At 40.6% G+C, this 16,973-nt stretch overlaps 3 protein-coding genes across 7 annotated transcripts; 2 read left to right on the top strand and 1 right to left on the bottom strand.

Annotated features, from left to right (window-relative positions):
- Positions 1 to 840: 840 nt before the first annotated feature.
- Positions 841 to 4,330, bottom strand: LOC114839782 (zinc finger protein 501-like). Its single transcript, XM_029122122.2, has 2 exons — positions 4,009 to 4,330; positions 841 to 2,387 (listed from the first exon to the last, which is right to left on the bottom strand). Exon 2 carries the CDS (start codon positions 2,303 to 2,305, stop codon positions 860 to 862), a length of 1,446 nt encoding a protein of 481 aa, XP_028977955.1. The 5' UTR covers positions 2,306 to 2,387; positions 4,009 to 4,330; the 3' UTR covers positions 841 to 859.
- Positions 4,331 to 5,207: 877 nt separating this feature from the next.
- Positions 5,208 to 10,882, top strand: LOC105031392 (zinc finger protein 271-like). 5 transcript variants are annotated; one of them, XM_010905788.5, is made up of 5 exons: positions 5,208 to 5,477; positions 5,662 to 5,700; positions 6,932 to 7,021; positions 7,297 to 7,499; positions 7,801 to 10,882. In XM_010905788.5, the coding sequence occupies exons 3-5, from the start codon at positions 6,975 to 6,977 to the stop codon at positions 9,699 to 9,701; spliced, it is 2,151 nt and encodes a 716-aa protein (XP_010904090.2). In that variant the 5' UTR covers positions 5,208 to 5,477; positions 5,662 to 5,700; positions 6,932 to 6,974; the 3' UTR covers positions 9,702 to 10,882. The 5 variants fall into 5 exon arrangements, with proteins under 5 accessions (XP_010904090.2, XP_010904091.2, XP_010904092.2 ...); XM_010905789.5 differs by lacking the exon at positions 6,932 to 7,021; XM_010905790.5 differs by lacking the exons at positions 5,208 to 5,477; positions 5,662 to 5,700 and adding an exon at positions 5,711 to 6,749 and having other exon boundaries at positions 6,873 to 7,025.
- Positions 10,883 to 11,432: 550 nt separating this feature from the next.
- LOC105031393 (zinc finger protein 501-like) lies at positions 11,433 to 16,683 on the top strand. The gene is made up of 3 exons (XM_034294052.1): positions 11,433 to 11,839; positions 14,461 to 14,660; positions 15,569 to 16,683. Exon 3 carries the CDS (start codon positions 15,662 to 15,664, stop codon positions 16,571 to 16,573), a length of 912 nt encoding a protein of 303 aa, XP_034149943.1. The 5' UTR covers positions 11,433 to 11,839; positions 14,461 to 14,660; positions 15,569 to 15,661; the 3' UTR covers positions 16,574 to 16,683.
- Positions 16,684 to 16,973: the final 290 nt, after the last annotated feature.

Here is a 16,973-nt window from a genome sequence, read left to right on the forward strand (position 1 = left end):
CAAACAGATCAGGTGATAGTCTGAATATACATCTGTACAGCACAGTCAGCATTCAACTTCCATTACGTCACAATGAACATGAAGTTCTACACATTGGCAATAGTGCATCAGTATTTATTAGCCCGGTGGTCAAACTAATGTGTGAATATGTTGATAGCCGATCAACATGCCCTTAAAACATAATGCATTCTTATAATCTTCACCAGACACAGCCACCAGAGGACAGGCCACCCCTCAGTTTGGCCCCTCTTCAGGTTTCTTCCTCGGTTCTGACCCTAGAAGGGTGTTTTTCCTGGCCAATGTGCTTCTATTTCCTGTTGCTGCTCTCTGTGGGTCTCTGCGGGGTGTCTGTATTCCCACTGTGTGACAACTGCTGATTTAATAAAGAGCTTCATATAATACATTTATCTAACAATCTCTACATTGCATACACAAGTACCTGTTTCCTTTCCTACTCCAAATCCACAAGAATAATGTATTCACCCTCCCCTAAACAATGTTACAATAACAGTAAAATATATCTCAATAGAACATAAAAATGACAGTTGCCAAGAGAAACCATAAGTGTGGTCATATGTAAAACAAACCAAACCATTTAAAAATATATATATATATTTACTGATTCACAGGTGCCCATTCCAATATTTAGACATAACTTAAAAGAAAAGCATTTTCCCAAATCAAAGGAAGAAGGCCACTGATGTTTTGTTGATGAGGGTCTAAATTGGACCCCTTTATTGTGCTGCTAAGCACCATGATTCTGATAAATGTTTAATTACATTTGTTAAACTTTCAGCAGAGACACTATTACCCTAAAGAAATATACATTCAATGTATAAACAGTAACCTTAATGCAGGTTCATAATAGAGTAGGCCTAGAAGCATCCAGCTGAGGAACTTTGGGCAGTTCAGAATTTATAGAAGGTTCTGGAACTGACACCAGTGAAGGAGATGGATCTGCAACTTTGGACTGTTCAGAGTTTGTAGAGGATTCTTGAACATCGGACAGTCCAGGTTTAATTGACATACTTGGAACCGCTGTTGGAGAGACAGATGATTGATTTAGATATGTTTCACCTGTGTGTGATTTCTGGTGCACTTTCAGTGTCCCTGAATGCGCAAATCTTTTCTCGCACAGATCACAGCAAAAAGGTTTCTCTCCGGTGTGCGTTCGCATGTGTGATTTCAGGTGTTGCGGTTGAGTGAATCTTTTATAACACTGATCACAACTAAAAGGTTTCTCTCCTGTGTGCGTACGCAAGTGGTCTTTCAGGTGTTGTGAATGACCAAATTTTCTCTCACACTGATCACAGCTATAAGGCTTCTCTCCAGTGTGCATTCTCTGGTGAACTTTCAATCGTCCTGACTCACGAAAATTCTTCCCACACTGGACACAACGGTATGGTTTCTCTCCTGTATGAGTTAGCTTGTGTTTAATCAGGGTACCTGAAAGAGCAAAGCTCTTTCCACATAGGTCACAGCTATATGGTTTCTCTCCTGTGTGTGTTCTCCTATGGTTAGTCAGGGTGTGTGATTCAAAGAAACTCTTTCCACAGTCTGTACAACTGTAGGGTTTTTCTCCCACGTGTTGTTTTCGCTTGTGTTTTGCCAAGGATCCTGAATTGACAAAACTCTGCCCACACTGAGTGCAAACATATGGTTTCTCTCCTGTATGTGAACGACGGTGGCTGGCCAAGAGTCCGGACTGAGCAAAGCTCTTCCCACACTCCTCACAGCTGTATGGTTTCTCTCCTGTGTGTGTTCGCTGGTGCCGGATTAGATTGAAGGCCACATTAAACGTCTTCCCACATACATCACATCTGTGAGAATGCTCGCCAGTGTGTGTTCTCAGATGAGTTGCCAAGCTCCCTGACTGAGTGAATGTCTTTCCACACTGATTACAGCTGTAAGGCTTTTTTCTGTTGCACATTTGGTGGGGAACATCCAACTGTCGAGGCTTCCCAGATTCACTTAGCAGTGCAGCCTCTACTTCATCACTGTCAGACTGGATGGGACTGGAAGCCTCACTGCTTGATGTAGTGGAGCTCAAGGCTACACATCTGTCATCCTCCTGAATTCCTCTGATGTTTTCTTTCAGCTGATGTAACCAAGTCTTTGAATCCTCGTTCTCCCAGATTTCCTCCATAATCTGACGCCGCAGCGCACGTTCACTGTTTCCTTCGCCATGGAAACCATCCTTGGCGCCTATTCCACAACGAACGCACAGGTAACTTAAATGTTCCTTCGTCAGAGTGTATAAACTCTGCTCAAGGCCATCCAACAGCTTGTCTCTCTTCAGACTCATATTTCCCTGCTCCCCTTGCAACAACAACCAAGTACGTAACAGCAAAACAGCATGAAGTCAGTCCAGATGCTTTGGAATGTACCTGAAATAAAAGATGTGTGCTGTCAATATATGCACATTTCAGTTATTCAAATGAAGATTATAATATTTGTCCTGTTCCACTTGGTGGATTCTTACTGATTCGGATCATGTCACTGTTACGCTAACATACTGTGGAGAAATCAATCAGTGAAACATGTGCTATGCTGAAATGCATTGACACATAAACACAAGGACTGATGTTTGTACCATGTTTTCAGGTAATACAGTGGTTTTTTTCAATTTACATGGTTTACAGACAATTGAGTCAAACAAATGTTTATTTTGGGTGCTGATTAGGGGAGCAAGAGTACATATTCATACTGAACGATTAGGGGGCTAAGAGTATATATTCATACTGAACGTTTAAGGGGATAAGAGTACATATTCATACTGAACGTTTAAGGGGATAAGAGTACATATTCATACTGAACGTTTAAGGGGATAAGAGTACATATTCATACTGAACGTTTAAGGGGATAAGAGTACATATTCATACAGAACGTTTAAGGGGATAAGAGTACATATTCATACAGAACGTTTAAGGGGATAAGAGTACATATTCATACTGAACGTTTAAGGGGATAAGAGTACATATTCATACTGAACGTTTAAGGGGATAAGAGTACATATTCATACTGAACGTTTAAGGGGATAAGAGTACATATTCATATGTAGGGGACGGCTCGTTTTTTGTCTGAATGACAAAAAAAACGACAAATTCAGACATTTCAGGAGCAACTGGTAAGTTTCAGCAGTGCACGCTTGAGCTTAATGAAACATCCCTCTGGCAACTATTTCAGGAAATGTCTGGTAGCGTACTGGCTCCGACAGCATACTAGTCATGATAGCAGCGTTCTAGTTATGAAGGCAGCGTACTAGTTATGACAGCAGCATACCAGTTATGACAATAATTATTTTAACCTAAAAAAAAACATAGTATCAGTTCAGTTCAGTTGAAAATTAGATTTGGGCCTATATAGCGACAATGAAAACACTATTTTGAGGAATACAACATTGACAGTTTCTTTAAGGTGAAAAACTCCACTAGTCTTAGTTGGAGGTGTTTTGGAGAAGGTTTCCGCTTGCAATGTTGATTTTTTTGCTCGGGACACACAGTTTCAATTCATGAATTTGGACAATGACAATTATGCTAATTCCAGGCTGGTATAGAGGTGAATCATTTCTTGTTTTGACTCCATGGGCTTTCAAGAACAGGTCAATGTAAATGTTATTTCACCCAAATATGAATGTAGGTCGAACTATCCCTTTGAGGTTAATATCTATTAGGTGTGAAGTTAAGTTTGTGTCCACGCATATTATATTGAATACAATTAAATATAATGAAAACGTCTTACTGCATTTCTACATGTTCTCTCCTGTTTGATACCACATTTCTCAAAATGCATGATCCAAAGAAAAAGCAGAAAATCAAAACCAAACCTTCTGTTTAACCTGTTAGAAATGAAATTATGAAGCTTTGCTTGAATAAGACAAATGATTCTTCAACTATTCTAAAAAAGATCGGTTCAGCAAATTATTAAAAAATGTGCATCACTTATGAGTAAAGTACTGTATTCCTAGTATCAAACTTCGAGTTAGCTACGATTAGCATGCTAACTTACGAGAGGTAGACTTTCAAGCCGATCGGAGGACTGTTGCTTACGCTGATATTCAGATTGAATTACTGCTGGGGTAAACTTATCGATGCGATTTGTAGATTAAACAGTAGTCTAATAAGTACCGTTATTTTCATTACATACTGTTAGAAAACTCTGAATACACTAGGGTATGCCACCGTATGAAGAAAAACCGAATAACGTCCGCTTCCCCAGTATGCCACTTATTCTGTGGTGGATCTGATCGAAAATGTATTGTTGAGGACATTACCGCCACATACTGGTGAATACACGTATGACCGCGTTGTTATAAGTGTTGTTATCTCAAGTCCACTGCGTTAGCGCAAAACAATCATCACCATCATTATTAAAAACATACAAATAATTAATCTGCGTCTTGTGAGCAACATTAAAGAAACATTTCCGGGTCACTAAATTTGGAATTTTTCAAAATAAAGCAGACCAACGTATTATTTCAAAACGGAGATAAATTTAGTTTATTAATTGTTTAAAAAGAATGTACCTCTCAAAAGATTGACAACAATTCAAATATGAATTGTTAAGAGTAATTTCAATAAAAAGGGAGTACTAAAACACATTCCAAGGGCAAAATTCAGACAATGTCAATGACTGAATATGGAATACATATTGCCTCATAGCTCATTAACTATTGAATATTCCACAGAGAAAGCAATGTAGGAAATGTTCAGGAGAATGTGTAGAGTAAGACAAACTGTCTAATCATGGGGATTGGTGTGCTACATCTAGCAAAACAATATTTCCACACCCCCTTTTTCCTCATACAGAACAAAATTCTATTCGCCGCAGTGAATGTATTGTTGGAAATGTTCAGGAGACTCTATACAGTGATTACATGCAAAAAAAATATCAACATTGCTTTCTCTGTAGAATATTCAATATATAATAATATTCAATATATAATAATATAATATTCAATTCAATTGTTGTCAATCTTTTGAGAGGTACACTTTCTTAAACAATGAATAAACTCAATATATGTCCGTTTTGAAGTAATACGTTGGTCTCTTTTATTTAGAACATTTCCTAATTTTCATGACCCGGAAATGTTTCTTTAATGTTGCTCACAAGACGCTGGTCAGACCAGTAACACGTATTTATAACATGGAGTTAGATAGCACACCGGATGTGTAAAGCTGAAGCACGGTTATGGAGAGAAAGCCAAATCCGAGGTGGCTGAACAGTGAAAGACTCACATATTGTAAAAAATACTTTTCGAAGTAAAGAGAACAGGATGGATTGAGTTATGGCACACACGAACTTTAAGGTGTAGGCGTTTCCTATCAGAAACAGGAACCAATACCATCTCCCCTAGCTTGTACTCAGCTCTGTCCTTCACTGGCACTCTGTGCTATCTTGGTGTAGTTATACACATCGTTGACACTGGTTCTACCAGCAATCTCCATTTTAGATAATCCCATCTGCTGCAGAAGAAGGTTGGTTGGCGTTAGGGTGTTATTGCCAGTTCTCATTATTTGATGTACTGTCGGTGTTTGAATTATGTAGGACTACTATAAATTAATAATGATTTCCTGTAACATTGGTTCGTTTTTAAAAGCAGCTTCTGCTGCTAGGCATGCTAATATGACCAATGATGTGCTGTGGTTTTTTCACCTGCAGAACATGTCAAGGCCACAGCCGTCAACATTTCTAACACTGGTAAGTAACTTGGATCTAAGTGCGTTGGTTACCTCTTCATACCCTAAAAAGTCCGTTTTACATACAGACGGATAGCCTTTAATACACTTATAGGGCTGTGTTTCAAAAGCGTACGTGTGTTGTATCTCGAGCGTAGCCTGTAACTGTGTATTGTTTAGGTTAGTGGAGTACGGAAGTCAACTCTCATTTTGAAGTAGTGATTCCAAACCCATGAACTTGTGAAAATGGCAAGGAGTCTTTTAATTTATCTATTCGATTTTATTATTTGAAGCAGTAAAACAATTATAAATGTTTACAAACGGGGTTATTCAATGTTTAATATAAAACAAACAAGAGCGACATCGTATGACGGCATGAAGTATAGACAACAAAAAGCCTAAAGACTAGTCAAACCCCAGCAACCTTCCACCATCCCCCAACCAGCCATCCCGTCCCTGTGGTTGCACATCTGCAACCGATATGCAACCGCATGCAAGTCAATATAATTTTGGCGCATGTGTTTTCTTCTCATTCCAGAAATAGGAAAGCAGTTTCGGGTATTCTATTATTAATTAAAATTATGTGAAGTGTGTGTATCAAGTTATGTGAGCTAACGTTTCAGGAACTCGGTAGGGGTTGCAGCGGGATTTGTTTTGTTTTCACAGTTAGTTGTAGCCATCTAGTCCAATCCTGTTGTTGAGCTTGCTACAGTTAGGTTAAGACGTTATTTCAGGGTAACTTTTAGCTTCATCCGGGTAACGTTTATTTGTTAATTTGTTTATGAGTTGTCATCTCATTGTAAGCAAAATTTTCTTGATCGAGGAATTAAATAGCTTGCTAACTTTCTTTGTTTAACTTAGTACTGTTGCTAAGGTACCTGACGTATTAGCAAATCCCTGTAGCGCTGCCGTTTTTGAGCCCTGTCAGGCAATGTGCTGGATGTCTGGATGCTCGGCCTCAGCGGGCCACGGAGCCATTTTCACCCCCCGCTGGAGGGCCCTTCTTTGGGGTTTGGAGCAGTTCCCATACCAGGCGGATGATGGATTTATAGAATGGGGAGAGGACTCAAGGTGGCAGGACAGTTTAGTTGCCTTAGGATTCAAGTCACTTTTGACAAAAATACAGCAAACTTGTTGATGTTCCCTCTCTGCGTCCTATAGCCAATAATCATCTCTTTTTTGTTTTTTGTTCAGGGGAGTTGGTTTAGGTTGCAACCTCCTTCCTGTAAGATGGCTCCTCTTTGTTCTTTCAGGCCAATAACTGTGGTTTGGCCTGGAACTTTATGCCCAGCAGTCATGGGTGAATCAAAGAAGAGGGCCTACACTCTCCTAGGGGCCCCAGTGTTAGTAAGGCCTCTATAGTGCATTTATGCCCTTGAACATTTCCACATTTTGTGGAACATGAAATCAAAATGGATTTCATCAGCTACCGATCAACACGGTCATAATGTGTAAAATCAAATAAACAGAAAATAATTGTTTCAACATAATGGGAGATTTCACAATATCAGAAATAGTCACTGGGGGACACAAGTGTGGAATTTTGCTCAGACTTTCACAAGTTACAGGTGGAGGAATATTTTCTACACACCTTATAGGAAAATGTAATCTCTTTCAGATCCGAAACCGTTCCCAACATGTCTGAGACGGATTTGGGCAGTTGTATTCCAGCCCAGAGAAAGTCACCACTAGGTCCAGAGAGGTCAGTGAAGCTGGGGGACTGCCGCCATCCATTCAAACTCAATGTGATTGTCAAAGAGGAAGAGGAAGAGAGAGAAATCAATGGAGAGGAAGAAGATTGCGAAGAAAACCATTACTCAGGTAAATTCAGGCTCACATTTATAGGGGCACTGTGTACAATCCTGCCTCTAAAGACTGATTTAAAAAAATAACATGACTTGTCTGCTTTTTTCTTCCAAACAAGACTGTAACAGTATTTACCAGTCCCAGGTGTTTTTTGGTGGGGGGGTAGTATTGCTAGTATCTAAAGAAAGTATGAGGAGACTAAATGTCAGGGCAAACTGATAGATGAACTAGCAATACAGTTTAAATGGGGAATACAGTACACATTTTTCATTGCGTGGTCTGTTTCTCAACCTTATACATGTTTATATTCATACAGGAGACAGCTCCAACCCGGGCTCAGACAGCAAACCCAGTTTCACAATACCAGGAAACCATAAACAACACAGACAGAAACCCCAACCTGACTTTAATGACAACAGTATTGGTCAAACTCACTCCAGATCACACAAACAGACCCTCCAAAAAAAAAAGACATTCTCATGCTCTCAGTGTGGAAAGAGTTTTAGTCGGGCAGGAAACCTAAAGTGTCATGAGAGAATACATTCTAAAGAAAAACCTTTCCAATGCTCCCAATGTGGTAGGGGTTTTAGTAAGAAGGTTTACCTTAAGAGACATGAGCGAGTACACAGTGGTAATGAGCCTTACCACTGCACCTACTGTGGACAGGGCTTCAATCATTCAGGAAGCCTTAAAGAACATGAGAGGATACATACAGGGGAAAAATCTTACCACTGTTCTCTTTGCAAGAAGAGTTTTAGTTGTGCAGGAGATCTAAAGACTCATGACAAATCACACAGTGGAGAGCAACCATACAAATGCTCTGTTTGTGAAAAGACTTTCAATCAGCCTGGAAACCTAACGACTCATCAGCGAATGCACACTGGAGAAAAACCTGCCTTTACTCTCAATGTGATTTTAAAAGAAGAGGATGAAAGGGAAATTAAGGAGGAGGAAACTATTGGAGAAGAGTCTGCCTTTACTCTCAATGTGATATTAAAAGAGGAGGGTGAAAGGGAAGAAAAGATAAAAGTTGAGGAAGAGAGCACTAGTTTACATGACCCAGGTACATCAAGGCTTCCTGTTCATGGGAGTCATTCCTGCCCCCAATGCGGTAAGAGTTTCAGTACCTCACGTGGTCTAAAGAATCATGGAAGAGTACACACTGTAGCTAAATCTTTTCCCTGTGCCACATGTGGCAAGTGTTTCAGTGAAAAATTTAACCTTAGAAAACATGAGAAAATACATAGTGGAGAGAAGCCTTACCATTGCACCCAATGTGGAAAGCGCTTCAACCATTCTGGAAGCCTTAATAATCATCAAAGAGTACATACAGGAGAGAAGCCATACCTCTGTTCTTTATGTGGGAAGAGTTTCAATCAACCAGGAAACCTTAAGAAACATCAGAGAATCCATACAGGGGAAAAGCCTTATCACTGCTCTCTCTGCGGAGATAATTTTCGTTTTGCAAGTAACTTAAAAAATCATGAAAGATCCCACACTGGAGAGAAGGCATACCACTGCTCCCAGTGTGGGGAGGGCTTCACTTGGCTAAAGAGTCTGAAAAGTCATCAAAGATTACACATTGGAGGAAAGTCTGCCTCTGCTTTCAAGATCATTGTCAAAGACGAGGAGGTTGAGCGAGAAATGCATGAGGAAAAGGGAGAAGTTGGAAAAATTGAGGAAAATAGTAGAATATGTAACCCAGGTGTGACAAAGTTACCTGGTCGTGGAAGTTACCCTTGCCCACAATGTAGGAAAACGTTCCGTTCGTCAAGTGGTCTAAAAAATCATGAAAGAGTACACACTGGTGAGAAACCATACCACTGCACCCAATGCGGGAAGGGTTTCAGTGAGAAAGCAAACCTTAAAAGACATGAAAGGGTACATAGCGGTGAGAAGCCTTACCATTGCTTACAATGTGGGAAAAGTTTCAATCATTCTGGAAGCCTTAAGGAACACCAAAGAATACATACAGGGGAGAAGCCATACCACTGCTCACAGTGCGGAAAGGATTTTCGCTTTGCCGGAGACTTAAAGAATCATCAGAGATCACACAGTGGAGAGAAGCCTTACCACTGCTTACAGTGTGGGAAGGAATTCACTCAGCTAAGATTTCTGAAAAGTCATCAGAGATTACACATTGAGTCTACATGTGCTTTAAACGAGTTTGTCCAAGAGGGGCAGGAGCAAGACAATGAGGGAGAGACAGAAGTATGACAAGATGAGGACTAAAGGAGATGTGAGAAGGTGAAACTCCATAGAAAAGGGGATAAGGCACTTCCTGTTCTGGTATCTTTTTTGACAGTACAGGCCTGACCTGTGCTGCTTCATAATGGTTTACTTTAAAGTGCGCATAACGTGTTCTGCACATGTGAAGATGCTTCTGGACCAGTAACATCAAATAGCAACCTTGGCCTTTAAAATAGAGCTCACTCTGTTTTAGCTAACATAAATCTTATTCATATCTGTTCTAATGTTATCCCAGGAAGATTGATGCCTTTGAATAAAGTTATATAACAATAAAAAATTTTCAGGAAAGTAAGCATAGGTGTAGTCATGTTCTACTTTGGTAGACTACTTAAGAATGACCTGGTGTGTTTGTGGGAGATTTGCCATGTGTGTAGACAATTTAATAGCAAGAGAAATAAATACATGTGGTCTAGGCATGTTGGTCCATTACCAGTCACAGTAGACTTGATAATTCATTTGTAATGTTATAATTATCCATTTTGTTTTTCTGCAAATTAGTTAACACTTCCAGTCCTGCTTTTAATTGTAGTCCTTATGTTATTTTATTTCTGTATGTGTAATTGAGGTCTGTAAATAAACTCCATATGTACTGTTGTAACCAGCTATGGGGGAGGGTGTATCACTGGGCTGCCCAACCATGTTCCTGTAAATCTACTGTTATGAAGGGCATCTCCAACCCTTTTCCTGGAGAGATACTGTCCTGTATGTTATTATCTCCAACCCTTTTCCTGGAGAGATACTGTCCTGTATGTTATTATCTCCAACCCTTTTCCTGGAGAGATACTGTCCTGTATGTTATTATCTCCAACCCTTTTCCTGGAGAGATACTGTCCTGTGGGTTATTATCTCCAACCCTTTTCCTGGAGAGATACTGTCCTGTGGGTTATCATTTACAACCCTGTTCCCGGAGAGCTCTATTGGAGAGTGAACCTATCGGATGTTCATCTCCAGGGACAGGGTTGGAGATAACAACCTATGGATGTTAGATCTCTATGAACAGGGGCATCCATGCTGTATTTTCTAAATAGGTATTAAAGCCAAGATCAGTGATCAGGGCCTTCATCCGACCCACTGCTATTCAAGGATAAACACTCTCTTTTCACTGCTTTCCTTACCTATAAAGCATAAAATTACTCAATGTAAACATACAATTATTCTGATTGAGGATTATTTTACATTATATTTATGAATACACCAACACATTATAGAAGCTGCAGTGTTGGAATACAGGTAATTAAAGAGAAGTCCAGTGGTTGTATTTAATGTTAAAAGGTACAACAATGGATGATCAACTGCACAAATTCCTTTTTCAGCAAAAACCCTAGTAGCAATTATGGATGAACTGCATTGCTCCCGGAGAGAGCAACAGATTTTTCACCTTGTCGGCTTTGGATAGGAAACCCTCTGCTCACTGGTCAGGTGTTTTGACCGCTAGGCAACCGTATTGCCCATAGTCCTTGTAAATCCCTCAGGGATAGTGGAAGTCAGACTGAAAAGCTGGAGATGAGTCTGTAAGTGAGGACCAATAACTAAAGAATCCAGAGACTCTGAATGGATGAATGTAATTACAAACAATCAATTAAAACAACCTTCTGGAGGTTTCTCCTGAGTCGGTCTCCTCAAACCAACCAATCACATACTGTCAGCCAAGAATGACAGAACGTTCCCCACTCCTTCCCCACACCTTCTTCTCATGGATAGCTTCGCGCTCTGCGCTGTTTATCATGAGAACAGCAGCAGACCCAGTGCTTAACTGACCATGCTCTCTGCTGAGAAGGAAATAATTAAACGACTCTGGTCTGATTTTCCTGCTGGTTTATTGTTTAAATACGATTGGAGAAGAGAGTAGACTTGGCACTGTGGGCTGCAAGATATGTCCATATAATCAAAGTCTGAATGTGTTTTTAACTGCTTGGTTAACATCAGAGGATGAGCTGGTTTGGATTGACATTGAAAGTGAATTATCAGAGGCCAGCAATACATGCGCAACGAATACGCTTATACGACGCACACAAACATTTCCTGACGCATCTCATCTGTCAGTCTGCTACTGGATGAATGAATCACGGTATTTTCTCATCTCAGAAATAGGAGAACCGTTTCAGGTATTTTATTATTAATTTCAACAATGTTAAGTGTGTGTACCATGGTTAGTAAAATAACGTTAACGCGTCGCAGGAAATCGACACGGTTTGCAGCGGCCACTGTTTTGTTTTTACAGCTAGCGTTAATCATCTAGTCCAATCCCTTCGTAAGGCTGCCGTACCGACCTATCTACATTAACTGACATTTTTTCAGGGTAACTTTTAGCTTTATCCAGTACCGGTTAACGTGTAACGTTTATTTGGTGTCTAGTCCATCAATGGTCATCACGTTGTACGTCAAATCGACTCCAGCTGTGAATTAAATAGCTTGCTAATCTTCTTTGTTTAGCTTGGTAGCTCACTAGCTAGTTAGCTATTAACCGTTGCTAAGGAATCTGACTTATTAGGAAATCCCCGTTGCGCTGCCGCTTATGAGCCCTGTCAGGCAATGTGTCGGATGTCTGGGTGCTCGGCCCTAGCGGGCCACGGAGCTCTTTTCACGCCCCGCTGGAGGGCCCATCTTAGGGGTTTGGAGCAGTTCCCATACCAGGCTGGGATGAAGCCAGTCTGGATGCTCTGGATGATGAACTGATAGTATGGGGAGAGGACCCAAGGTGGCAGGACAGTTTAGTTGCCTTAAGATTCAAGTCAATGTTGAGCCTGTGGAAGATGGAACATGTTCGCGATTTATACAAAAACTTCTCAGTCTCAAGTTTAATTATGTGGTACCACGGTAAAACGTCACAATACTGACAGAGAATGAGTACAGAGACTAGCTGAGTAGCGTCATGACAGATTGTACTGATTATGCATTTCAAGTTTCAAGCTTATATTCTCTTCCAACAGTACAGATGACGGAATTAGCGTTTACAGTATGTACATACAAGGCATAGTAGCCACTATGGTGTAGTCTAAGGTATAACAATCTGGACAGTTACTATATGGGGACTTAAGTTGACTATGCTCTTCCCAATAAGGAAAAGAGCTCTGTTCACCTGTAGGATGTAAGTAATAATAACCCCCTGCTGTTCAAGAGCTTCCTCCTAGAGAACAGTTTCTTATGGCGGTTTTATGGCACAGGCAGAGGCCTGTTTCTCTTACTGCTAAAAGGAGCCAAGGCCCTGCTCAGCTGACATTCCATTCATCACAGCCCCTGAACACAAGACACTGGCCTTATAAGTTGGAGACAGAGAGAGAGAGACTAGAGTTTCAGCATAAGTGTAATTGATCAAACATACAGAGTACAAATCCCTTCTGATAAGATAATGAATAAATAAGAATAAAAACATCTTGACAAAAACACTGGAGGCATTAATGGTCCATGTCAAGTGGTTGGATATGTGGATGCAGAAGAACTGAACTACTGACTTTTTACCACAACCTTGTTGATGTTCCCTCTCTGAGTCCTAAAGTCAATAATAATCTATTTGTTGTAGTTCAGCTGAGTTGTAGGTTGCAACCTCCTTCCTGTAAGATGGCTCATCTTTGTTCTTTCAGGCCAATAACTGTGGCCTGGTCTGGAACTTTATGCCAAGCAGTCATGGGTGAATCAAAGCAGAGTGCCTACACACTCCCGGTGGAGTTCCTATTTATTTAAACTGTTACTGTACGTGTTTAGGTGTCGGATGTATCATAGCTACCCACTGGTAATACTGTTATACGATGTCATACAAGCAAAACAACGATATGCTTTCCTCAAGCTTAGAGAGGTTTCTAGCTAGCCACATGTCGGTAGAAATGTGGCGCAGTGAGCTAGAGTATGGGATTTGCGTCAATTTAAAGCTCTGTGTTGTCACAAAAGAATGTTGATCAGAGAAGACCATTACAACAAAGACATACTGTACTAGGCTAATTTCAAAAACACGCTGGTGTTTCAACTTAACCAAACGCCCCGTACCCTTATGTAATGTTGGTGAAATCGCCAGTCAGCTAGCGCCGTGGTAGCCGTTGACAGCATGTCAATCTCGTTAACACTTCAGGTGTTAATTAACTATAGTGTTTATTGTGGGAATCTATGTAATGCTACTTTTCATATTACAATTCTACAGTAAACTGAAGTAGTTCTGCAGACCGTTTGAACTGTCAAAACAATGTTTTCTAAAAGCAAGCTCCCAATATGACATGGTTTTATTTGCGCAGTGTCGGACCAGCAAAGCACCGGACTTCACAACACAGAATACCTAGGATTAGTTATGATTTGAAAAGACCAGCGTTCCTTGGTATTCTCACAACAGCCATCAAATAGGGTTTGTAGCAGCTAAGCGATATATCCAGTAAAAATAGCTTTGCACTGCAGTAAGCAACTCGTCTATGATCAACAGTCAATCGTCCTCCTTCCCCATGCCTTATCCATGTTACAGGCTAACTTTACATTGTGCATAACATTAAAGAAATTGCATTAACCACTATATTCAGTGGATTTAGTTAAGACAAAACAAATGTTTATGCCCGCCCACCATAAAAGCTAGTCAAGGAAGAAAGCAGTGCCACTGCACCCTGAATGGAGGATATTTTCTGTCCAAAACCAGTTGCTGGGGGACACATGTGTAGAGTTGCTGTCAGATTTTTGCAAGTTACAGTTACTTCATTGGAAAAAAATTGTTCACACGTGCCACAGGAAAATGTGTTGTAATCTCTTTCAGATCCAACACCGTTCCCAACATGTCTGAGACAGATTTGGGCAGTTGTATTCCAGCCCAGAGAAGGTCACCACTAGGTCCAGAGAGGTCAGTGAAGCTGGGGGACTGCAGCCAGCCATTCAAACTCAATGTGATTGTCAAAGAGGAAGAGGAGGAGAGAGAAATCAGTGGAGAAGAAGATTGCGAAGAAAACCATTACTCAGGTAAATTCAGGCTCACATTTATAGGGTTACTGTGTAGAATCCTGCCTCTGTTTACAAGACTGAATTTAAAAAATAACACTACAAGACCATGATGGTATTAGAATCCAGGTTTGTGGGAAATGGATCTGTTTTTTATGCTTGTATTCATGCTATTAGTAAATTACAAATCTTAAATATGGCCCCTTATAATTCATTTATCAGAATTTTCTTTGGTGTGTTTAGGGACAGAGGTTTTGCTAAAAGAGCTGTAGGATACATGTTCATCAATGCATCTGCACTGGAGGCAGTGGATTGGAACACTGAACCATTCTAAGACAGTCATTATTTCTGAAACTAGAACATAAAAGGCTGGGATTTTGGGGATTGTCACAAAATGTAATCCCTAAATTTGACCCCTAACATCAGAATATAATTTTCACTGCAACTGATAAAACCCACATTGGGCTGTTTCAAGAGGCAGCTTGTAATCGGCCAATAATGTTCATGTCAGTGGTTCTAAGTACTGTTGCCCTGGAGACCAATCTTAAAGTAGACAGCCCCTCTGCCCTCAGCCGTTCAGTGACATTCACACCGGCACATCCCGTCTGATCAGAGTTAGACACTCCGGAGCTCATTAACCAGCTACACACCCCACAGGTATTCTGACCAAAGGTTAGTCTGACAAAAATCTAGTCATGTTGATTTCATTTTAAACTCTACAACCACAGTGTTTGATGCGGGACTGCAGTTTTCATTGATTTGTGGTTGATGTCGACACTGCGAGTGAAGAATTTCAGTCGTCATTCAGTCAATGTTTTGTGTGTGTAGTCTTTAATTGTTTTCAATGGCTGACATTGATGAGAAAATCCTGCTTAAAGCATTTGCTTTCTGTCATTTTCCTCATCTTATATGTGTTTATATTCCAATAGGAGAGAGCTCCAACCCGGGTTCAGACATCGAACCCAGTTCCACAGTACCGGGAAACCACGAACAACACAGAGAGAAGCCCCAACTTGACTTTAATGACAACAGTATTGGTCAAACTCACTCCAGATCACTCAAACCGACACAAAAAAAAAAAAAAGACATACCCTTGCTCTCAGTGTGGAAAGAGTTTTAGTCAGGCAGGAAACCTAAAGTGTCATGAGAGAATACATACCGGAGAAAAACCTTTCCAATGTTCCCAGTGTGGTAGGGGTTTTAGTGAGAAGGTTAACCTTAAGAGACATGAGAGAGTACACAGTGGGGATAAACCTTATCACTGCACCTACTGTGGACGGAGCTTTAATCATTCAGGAAGCCTTAAAGAACATGAGAGGATACATACAGGGGAAAAACCTTATCATTGCTCTCTTTGTGGGAAGAGTTTTAGTCGTGCAGGAGACCTAAAGTCTCATCACAGATCACATAGTGGAGAGAAACCGTACAAGTGCTCTCTTTGTGAAAAGCGTTTCAATCAGCCTGGAAACCTAAAGACTCATCAGCGAATACACATTGGAGAAAAGCCTGCCTTTACTCTCAATATGATTTTAAAAGAAGAGGATGAAAGGGAAATGGGTGAGGAGGAGAGGAGAAAGGTTGTGGAAGAAAGTAGTAGTGTAGTTGACCAAAGTACATTAAGGCGTCGTGGGAGTTATCCATGCCCTCAGTGCGGCAAGAGTTTTAGTTCCTCAAGTGGTCTAAAGAATCATGAAAGAGTACACACTGGAGAAAAACCTTTTCCCTGTGCCACATGTGGTAAGTGTTTCAGTGAAAAAGTGAACCTTACAGACATGAGAGAGTACACAGTGGAGAAAAGCCTTATCATTGCACCCAATGCAGCAAGAGCTTTAACCATTCTGGAAGCCTTAAGGAGCATCAAAGAGTACATACAGGGGAGAAGCCTTATCACTGTTCTTTTTGTGGGAAAAGTTTCAGTCAGCCAGGAAACCTAAAAAATCATCAGAGAATACATACAGGGGAGAAGCCTTACCATTGCTCTCTGTGCGGGGATCATTTTCGTTTTGCAGGTGACTTAAAGAATCATGAGAGATCCCACACTGGAGAGAAGGCATACCACTGCTCCCAGTGTGGGGAGGGTTTCACCTGGCTGAAGAGTTTGAAAAGTCATCAGAGATTACACATTGGTGGAAAGCCTTTGACAATCAATTTGATTGTCAAAGATGAAGATATTGAAAGAGAAATCCGTGAGGAAAAGAGTGATGTAGGAAAAATTGATGAAAATAGCGATATAGGTAACCCAGGTACATCAAGACTACCTGGTCGTGGGAGTTACACCTGCCCACAATGTGGGAAGATGTTCAGTTCTTCAAGTGGTCTAAAAAACCATGAAAG

This window comes from Esox lucius, chromosome 9 (genome assembly GCF_011004845.1).
Source record: "Esox lucius isolate fEsoLuc1 chromosome 9, fEsoLuc1.pri, whole genome shotgun sequence".
Taxonomy (NCBI): Eukaryota; Metazoa; Chordata; class Actinopteri; order Esociformes; family Esocidae; genus Esox; species Esox lucius.

Bases quoted from the DNA above. Each gene is read 5' to 3' on its own strand.
- LOC114839782 (XM_029122122.2), bottom strand. From the start codon at position 2,305: ATGAGTCTGAAGAGAGACAAGCTGTTGGATGGCCTTGAGCAGAGTTTA.
- LOC105031393 (XM_034294052.1), top strand. From the start codon at position 15,662: ATGACAACAGTATTGGTCAAACTCACTCCAGATCACTCAAACCGACAC.
- LOC105031392 (XM_010905786.5), top strand. From the start codon at position 6,610: ATGTGCTGGATGTCTGGATGCTCGGCCTCAGCGGGCCACGGAGCCATT. The intron at 6,750-6,931 runs GTGGCAGGACAG...TTGTTCTTTCAG, and splicing joins GAATGGGGAGAGGACTCAAG to GCCAATAACTGTGGTTTGGC. The intron at 7,500-7,800 runs GTAAATTCAGGC...ATATTCATACAG, and splicing joins CGAAGAAAACCATTACTCAG to GAGACAGCTCCAACCCGGGC.